The 9,490-nt window shown below is 36.4% G+C and overlaps 1 protein-coding gene across 1 annotated transcript; it reads right to left on the bottom strand.

Moving 5' to 3' along the window:
* Positions 1–5,590: 5,590 nt before the first annotated feature.
* Positions 5,591–8,681, bottom strand: LOC134261745 (uncharacterized protein K02A2.6-like). The gene is made up of 4 exons (XM_062744147.1): positions 8,549–8,681; positions 7,707–8,401; positions 6,942–7,429; positions 5,591–6,821 (listed from the first exon to the last, which is right to left on the bottom strand). Exons 1-4 carry the CDS (start codon positions 8,679–8,681, stop codon positions 5,591–5,593), a joined length of 2,547 nt encoding a protein of 848 aa, XP_062600131.1.
* Positions 8,682–9,490: the final 809 nt, after the last annotated feature.

Here is a 9,490-nt window from a genome sequence, read left to right as displayed (position 1 = left end):
GCATGCACCATAAATTCTAATACGAAATAATTCCCTTTTATTTTTTTAGGAAAATGTTCAAATTAATTAAATATAATGTGTAAAGTATTTAATTTAAATAAATTGATATTATTGATATTATTGTTATTGTAAATAACAATGAATTAAGTGAGGCATCGCTTTTTGCTTCTTTTTGAATGAAATTTTTGACGTAAAAAGAACATGTACAATGTCAAGTGTTACGTTTACTATTGTATTCCTAAATCAATATTATAGAGACTTGCAAAGAAGGAAACTCTTTATAAAGGATTTAAAAAAAAATGAACATATACAAACCCAATAAAATCATCCACAGCATTTTTATTGCAGAGAAGGAGAAACTCTTCCAGGGTGTCAAGCGTTTCTTTGGACTTAAAATTTGTCTTTTCTGGCAACAACTTCAAAATATAATTAAAATACAATCAATCAAATAGTGGGTATCAGCAGTAAGTAAACATGAAATATTGTCGTCTACATGTCTCTGTCAACTCCAATGCATAAAGTATAACATGTATAACGCCGTACAGTTAAGGTGACAAATGGAAATAAAGGGATATTTTTAAGATAACGACTAAAGCATTTATCAGGATGGCGATTCTTGTTAATAATTCACTGTTATCAGAAAAATGTAGAGTGGTCCAAATTTACATGTAAAGGACATTTAGATTTTTTATGTAGACTTTTCCCGTGAAGTCAGTCTCACAGAATAAAATTCAATTATTTCAAAATCATAATGAAGTTTTACATCAAAGTATAACTTGTAATTCTTTCCAACACCATACCTCTACTTTGTGAAAATGTACTACAAGTTTAATATAGTGTATAGTTTCCATAATTTATTTTCAAAAATTACATCTTTTGACCGCAGATTGAATACTATGCTGGTAAACTACATTACATATAGAAATTATTAATTCATTTTCAAGATTTTATCAGGTTGGCAGCACTTCACATATATCTTATTGCACCTTGAGTTTATCTTAAAACACTTGGCATGATGCATTGAAGGTGTGCCCCTATAAGAAACTGAATTTATTAGGACCCTTCTTTAACTTTTATTTTAATAGTTTTATAAGTGTAATAGTTTAATTACTTTTCTTTTACTTTTCCAGTGAATCTGCATACACGTATGCTTACAATATCACTTGTCTAGAGCATATACTGACAGTACATACATGTACATCCTAGTAAAAATGTACATTTACATGTTTTACCCCCTCACTGCGTACAAATGCCTAAATTTTCACGATTTGACGACACATTGACAAGTGCGATCAATAAATCGCTTATATCTTGCTGTGAGGGATCTTTAAGACGACACAACTGCATGTAATAGTAAGTTTTGATATAGTCAGGAGCTATCCAAAAGCATTCAATAACATTTTTTTTATTATTTGGCTACCTGAAGACCAACAATTCAAGCATTCTATAGTCAACTGAAAATGGTTTTATTAGATGTTCTGTGCATTTCAGGGATAGCTATACTGTAGATGACGTCATTTTTCTCTGAAGTGATTATGTGCTGCTGATGTTACACGTGGTAATTTTTGCATGTTGGGTGTTCCATTAAAACTTCGTAAAATAAAAGACTTTGGAACATTGCTTCCAGTCGCATATTTTCCTTTTTGTGCTTTGCAACATTCAAATGCATCATTTTTGGGAGTTGAACTATGTTCAGACTCCATAGGCTGTCACGCGGTTTCAAGCGCAGTAATTTTACAATGAATCATATAGCGGTCGTGGTGGTGTTTCTGTGTCGCCCAATTTACTCCACTGTGATATTCAATACAAACTCGTACCAGTCTATATAAACTCGAAGAAACTTCCGCAAAAAAAATAGTCCATCTCATTTTTCTGAATTAATCTAATTTTCATAAATGATTTGAAAGTAAATGAAATAGAATTTTATTAAACTTAATTTGAATAGCATGTTTTTGTCATTTTCTTGAGAAATGACACAAAAATTTTGATTTCCGTATGAAAAAAAACGTCCCAGTTTTCCGACATTTATCATTCGGCAATCCTCGGCTGACTCCACTACGCTTCATTACAAAAAGTGCTAGGTCAGCCAAGGAGCAACAACTCGTCTAACTGGTTTGAAGATTGTCTAAATATAGAGACGTAAACAAAGATGTAAGGAAAGAAACGCTAAGGTTCAACCAAACTTCTTTCAATTTGTTTCAGCAATAAAGAGACAAAACAACGTTTCTTTAAGAAAAAAATACCGCTGAAAATATTTATTTGCTCTGACAAGTAAAAGGATCTGTTGTACTGTCAACTGTAAATTTTTGTCAGACCAGATACATGCAACTAATTTTTTACGCCAAAATTTTTTTTTTCAAACTCGAAAATATTATTTTTGTTGTTACAGTCCCTGAAACGTTCTACTTTCCCATTTTTCCGTTCGTTCACCGTTCGTTCAGCGTGCGTTCACCGTTCGCTCTTCGTTCACAGTATTGCGTTCACCGTTCGCTCGCGTTCACCGTTCACAAAACGTTCACCGTTCGCTCTTCGTTCCGTTTACTTTGCGTTCACCTTGCGTTCACCGTTCACTTATCGTTCAGTCTTCATTGTCATTCGGAACTCCGAAGTGAAAGGACTTATCTTTTAGATGGTAAGGATTTACATGTTTTTTAATTAAATAACTTAGATATTGTGTTTGAAGAATAATTATTTAATTGCAAAAATTATCTATGATATTCTATATTTCTATTTTTATAACTCAGCTGTAACATTTCATGAATTTTCCCTGGAAAATAATTAATACATTATGTACCTACATATATGTGGAACCATACTAAAATATTAACTTCAGAAAAGGGCAATGTGCAAATGTTTCACGCACGGCATCAATTTGATTTAATTTTAAAGAACACAAATGAATAATGGATGTATAATAATTAATCCAAGTCTTTTACAGAACAAGAATACATAAAAAAAATTATTTCTACAGTAACACGTATTTAAAATACATGTAGGTTTGAGAATTATGAACAGTACTGCAAATATTCAGTTAATTAAATATCTTTAGAGATAATTAAATTGATGGTGTGGTTTTAAGTTTTAGAAAAGACCAACTGTTTAAAATAGACTACTATTAGAGAAGGAAAATTCCTTCCTTCACAGTACCTAAACATATGTTTAAAAATATGTTTTTGCCATTCAGTATATTTAAGACATCCCCCCCCCCCCCGCGGTGCCTTTTCTCCCGAAATAAAATAATTATTCTTATTGAGTATTTACAATATATTTTAATTTATATTTAGCTTTTATTGTAACACAAGAAAATCAGTCTTAAAACCAACATCAAACAGTCATTAAACAATAGTATTTTAGTTAAAACTAAAGAAGTATATACAGAAGTATTTTAAATTGGCAGGGAATATGTTTCACATTCAATTTAAAACTTAATCCTTTCAAGTATATATTCGAATTATTTTTTTCTGCAGGAATGCCAAAATCAGAGCTAGAAATGATTGGGAAAAATATTAAAATTTCTTGGAATACTAAGTGACTCTTTAACCTCGGCATGTTCGGTGAAACGCGATTTCCACATCTCCACTGTGTCGAATTATTTAGATTGACAGCACAAGCACGCTACTACAAATGTAGCACGGACTTCCTGTGAGCTGTGTGAACTTGATGATGGAAAATAAAAGCCAATGAACACTGTCAAATGGATTTGTTAATCTAAAAAAAAAAAGATTACCTTTATTGCTTAGAATATTTAGGAAAAATAATAAGAATTTTTATTTGATACAATATATATCTGAGAATCGAGGGGGTTATCTCTCTCTCTCTCTCTCTTACTCTCACTCTCTCTCGTACATTTCTCTGTTCACTAAAAATTATGACAACACATTACTTATTTAGTTTTGAAAATTTTATCTACGCATGTATTACAAATAATTTGAATGCCTTTTTCCAACATCTTGACCGAGTATAATTACGGCCGGGAAATGTCTACAGATACATGAAGAAGTTAGCAAAAAAAAAATATAATCGTCATAAAAGAATAAAAAGGCACATAAATATAGAATATTTTGCAGTGGAAGTTTAATAAAACAAGAATTGTTATGCAGTACGTATAACAGTCAATGTCAACAGATAATTGTGAATTTAAAAAAAAAATCCGTTATTTTACTCAGAATCGCTTTGGTACGGAAATACATGTACGGTTGTTTCAAACCCGTACAATGTAATTAATTCATTCTATATGTAGTAGTTTTATCTTCAGAAGTCCACATTATTTTATTAGTGAAAAGAATAAGCATAATTATTTACTACATGTATATTAGTAGATGAATTTATATTTTAACTACAAGGGGTAACAAATACACGTTTGACGGCGATTAAAATCATGTTATTAAAATATCGATTTAAACATAGGTATGTGCAAAAAAAATGTTTTTATTTATTGATGAATTAATTAATTAATTAATTTATTTATTTATTTATTTATTTATTTATTTATTTATCTAATGTGTATCTCAGTAGTAGTTTCATCTTCTGAAGTCAACATTATTTTATTAGTTAAAAGAATCAGCATAATTATTTACTATATAAGATTAATTTATTTTTAACTACACGCGGTAACAAATACACGTTTGACGGCGAATTAAAATCGTGTTATAAAAATATCGATTTAAACATACGTATGTGCAGAATTTTATTTTTATTATTTATTTATTTATCTATTTATTTCTCTTTTGTTTATCTATTGTTTATTTATATTTATTTATGACATTTGAATTAAAACATAAAAGAATAATTTCAATGCAAGGAAAAAACCAAAGACATTCCGAATAAATCGTTCATCTTGCGTTCACCGTTCACTTTGCGCTCGCGTTCGCGCTCCGTTCGCGTTCTGCGTTCACTCACCGTTCACACATCGTTCACGAAGTTGCGTTCAGTGTTTGCACATCGTTCACTCACCGTTCGTTCACCGTTCGTTCAGCGTTCGTTCAGCGTTCGTTCACCGTTCAGGTGGGAAAGTAGAACGTTTCAGGGACTGTAGGTGTTAAATTTCTTTCAGTACCATTCATTACTAAAACTCAAACACTACCCTCATATTTAGGAAACATTTGAATCAAAACGCTCTCTACTCTCTTTAGAATGTGTACAAGATATTGTGGTCCCTGTTGTAGATGTATTGTGGAGGCCACAATATCAGTTAGACGTGGGAAACACAAGAGCACATGTCAGGCTACTCCATTTATTCAAACTACACAAAGAATTACACATAACGATGACGTAGTACACAACATCAATAACTATACAATACAAACGGACATGTGCAGTTCCGGATTACATACACAACACTCCTCCCCCCTTAAAGATGAAAAATATTAATAAAAGATATAAAAATAAAAAGTTATCTTACCGAGTAAAGTTCATTAATGTTACAATATATGATAAACATTTGACTAGAATAAAGAACAATTACATAATACTTAAGCAATTTTAACACATGGCAAGATCACAAAAAATTATACATTCAAATGTCTAGAGATAACTGAAACAGTCACATTAAATCTAAGTCTTTAACAGTTAATGCTATGATTGAACACATTTACAAGTCCAGTTTCTGGGTTGGCTTGCGGATTCGTTGCGGATAACGACGCGGTGTGTTGTCTGGTTTCGGCAACGGTATCGGGTCATTAGTAACCAACGGTACTGGTTTGTCAGTCAGTGGTGACTTGGTCGGTTTCTCAGGAATGACCGGTGTCCCTGGCGCGATAATGTCCCTCGGTAAAGGTACGTCGGGCACATACACAGGTAGAGGCGGTTCGCTTTGAACATCACCCGGTAATATGGTATCTTTCATTTGGTCAACGTGCCTGTGCCATGTTGAACCATTTACATCGACATGATAAGACAGTGGGCCAGTCCTCGAAGTGACGTTTCCTTTAGTCCATCTTCTACCTTCCCTGTAGTCACGGACTAGTACAGGTTGACCATTTTCGAATTCACAGATGTTAGTTCCGACATGTTTTGGCACTTCATGTTGCTTCTTATGAACAACATTGGCAGTGTTTGGTTTCACAAGGTCTAGGCGGGAGCGGATGTTTCGTCCATACATTTTTACTGACGGCGTTTCATTTGTAGTTGCGTGAGGAGTTGTGCGGTACTTGAAGAGGAAAGCACATAACTTTTGGTTTATTGTAGCAGATTTGTCGTTGTCAGCACTCTTGATCGCGCGTTTGAAAGATTGCACAAATCTTTCAGCCTGTCCATTTGTGCGGGGATGGTACGGCGCAGATGTTATGTGTCTTATTCCATTCTGGACCATGAATTGTTTAAATTCTGCCGAGATAAATTGCGGGCCATTGTCGGAAACTACTTCATTCGGTATGCTTTGACGGGCAAATAAGGTGCGCAGCGTTTTTATAGTTGCTAATGCTGTAGTTGATGTCATATGGAAAACTTCAAGCCATTTGCTATGAGCATCGACCACAATAAGAAACATAGCATTCTTAAAGGGGCCAGCATAGTCCACGTGAACGCGATACCAGGGAGTTTCAGGCCAGTCCCATGGATGTACTGGTGCAGCGGTAGGCTGATTCTGTACGGAAAGGCATCCTGCACATGAGCGGCATGTTTGCTCCAAGGCGCTGTCAATGTTTGGCCACCAAACATATGATCTCGCATATGTCTTCATTCGGACGATGCCAAGGTGTCCAGCATGTATTTCTTCTAATAATCTGGAGTGTAGGCTTTCAGGAATCACTACCCGATTTCCCCACATGATACATCCTTGGTGCAGTGTAAGTTCGTCCTTTCTCTGTATGTATGGTTTCAAGCTTTTAACAAAAGTATTGGGGAATCTCCCAGTAGACACAAAGTCAAGGACTTGTTCTTAGATTTGGTCTCGTCGCGTTGAATTGCGCACTTGTTCGGAAGTTACAGGCAACATTTCTTACTGTGTACTGTAGAACATATCTACTTCGTATATACCCTCCGTTTCTGTGGAGTCCAGTGGCAATCTGGACAGCGCATCTGCATTGCAGTGTTTGTGCGTACTCTTGTAAATGATGTCGTATGAATGTCCGGAGAGAAAAACAGCATATCGTTGCAGCCGCGCTGCGGTCATTGCCGGTAGGGCTTTAGATGGGTGGAAGATACTAAGTAGCGGCTTGTGGTCGGTTATTAGCGTGAAATGTTTTCCAAATAGGTAAGTGTTGAATTTTTGTATTCCCCAGTAAATAGACAGGGCTTCTTTGTCTATTTGTGAATATCCACGCTCCGCCTTCTTCAAAGCCCTGGATGCATAGGCGATAGGTCTTTCACTTCCATCTGAGAATGTGTGAGATAGCACACAGCCAATGCCATATGGGAACGCGTCGCAGGCTAATTTCAATGGAAGGTCTGGGTTGTAGTGGCACAACACTTGTTCAGAAGCCAGAATGTCCTTCACTCGTTGAAATGCGACATCATGTGGATCATAAGATCAGTCCATTCCCATTTCACCTTGTCCTGGAGAAGTCCATTCAAAGGAGCCACAACTGTAGAGTAGTTTGGAATGAAACAGTGGTAATAATTTACCAATCCAAGAAATGCTCTAAGTTGCGAGACGTTTTCAGGCCTGGGTGCCTCAGTAATTGCAGTTACTTTGTCTGGTGATTTATGTAAGCCATTCTCGTCAATTTCATGTCCACAATAACTCACTCTCTTCTTGAAGAACTCACATTTGTCCAAATTGACACGTAAGCCATATTCATCGAGGCGTGACAACACTTTACTGAGGTACGCTTGTGGTCCTCATCAGAAGTTCCAGTGATGATGATGTCATTCAAGATGCACTGAGTGTGTGGAATGCCCTGTAGAACTTGTTCTATGGCTCGCTGCCACATAGCCGGGGCTGAAGCAATTCCAAATACCAGTCGGTTGTACATATACAACCCTTTGTGAGTGTTGATCACTAGAAGTTGTTTCGATGCTTCATCAAGCTCCATCTGGTGGAATGCTTGTGTAAGGTCGATTTTGGAAAACTTCCTTCCTCCAGAGAGGTTTGCGAAGATGTCCTCGATTTTAGGCAACTGGTATTGATCAACCTTCAATACCGGATTGACAGTGACTCTGTAATCCCCACATATGCGAATGTCACCATTCTTTTTCAGGGCTGGAACAATGGGTGTTGCCAAATCACTGTGCGCCACAGGTCTTATTATTCCCTCGTTTTGGAGTCGATCTAACTCCTTCTCAATCTTTGGACACATTGCATACGGTACACTTCGCGCCTTTAGGAACTTAGGATGTGCGGTGTCCGTAAGGGTAAGGTGGGCCTTAATGTCTTTAAGTTTCCCTATGCCCTCTGCGAACACAATCTTGCGTTGTTTTAGTAGCTGATCAAAGTTTGTGACGTGATCAGTAGTTATTCCTTCTAGGTGTAGTGACTTGATAGCAATTCAGTTAAGATGTACTTTATCTAGCCAATCTCTCCCAAAAAGTGCTGGTACTTTCTTAGGTACGACGAATAGATCTAATTCCGCCTCTTGTCCATTTATTGTAACTGTTGTTCTCAGTTTACCAATGGGTCGCATCGTGTGTCCCGAATATGATTTCAGTGTTTTGTCGCAAGGATGTAGCTTTATATCTTGGAGCGTTGATAAGTAATCTTGTTCTGAGATAATGGATAGAGCTGTTCCTGTGTCTAGCTCCATGTGGATAATTCTGCCAGCTATAGGCGGTTTTACAATAATGGGTTTGGAGTGTTTCCCCTGTATGCTATTCACATTGATATGTAGGATTTGGTCATCATCTGACTCTGATTCTCGTACATGTGTACTCCTCGCCCTCTTGTTGTTTTCTTGGTGTCCTGTCTTTTACCCCTGCGTTTCTTCAAACACGCCTTCTCAATGTGTCCCTTGATTGAAAAAAAACGACACACGGTGTTGATATGTTTACACTTATCTGGTTTATGGTCACCTTCACATCGAAAACAAGGGTGCGTAGGTGCCGTCTTTTGTTTGAACGGTTTCTTCGGTGTGAATGTTTTCATGTGTATTTTGTTGACCTGTTGTTGCCCACGTTGTCCCTGCAATTCAAATGCGTCATTGGTCGCTGTCTCCATCGCAACTGCGGTCTTCACAGCTTTGTCGAGGTTCAGATCTTCCTTTGACAAAAGGTTTTTCTGGATGTGTTCTTTACGTAGGCCGCACACAAATCTATCACGTAGAGTATCACCTAGATTGTTACCATAATTGCAGTGTATTGCAAGATTTCGCAGCTCAGCTATGTACTGTAGAATTGTTTCACCTTGTTTTTGGTCCCGTTTGTGGAACCGGAAACGTTCTGCAATTACGAGGGGTTTAGGATTCAAGTGTTTATTGAGATGATCAATTAGCACTTCAAATGTTTTGTCAGACGGTTTATCTGGAGCTACTAATGACTTTAGTAACGCATATGTCTTTGGACCTATTAAACTGAGTAAGGCTGGTACCTTAATGTCATTTGTTACCCCATTTGCCAG

This window comes from Saccostrea cucullata, unplaced genomic scaffold (assembly GCF_032062105.1).
Source record: "Saccostrea cucullata isolate Sc308-1 unplaced genomic scaffold, CSIRO_AGI_Scuc_v1 ctg399, whole genome shotgun sequence".
Taxonomy (NCBI): domain Eukaryota; kingdom Metazoa; phylum Mollusca; class Bivalvia; order Ostreida; family Ostreidae; genus Saccostrea; species Saccostrea cuccullata.
Note: the sequence above shows the minus strand (reverse complement) of the source record. Positions and strands in the feature narration are given on the sequence as shown.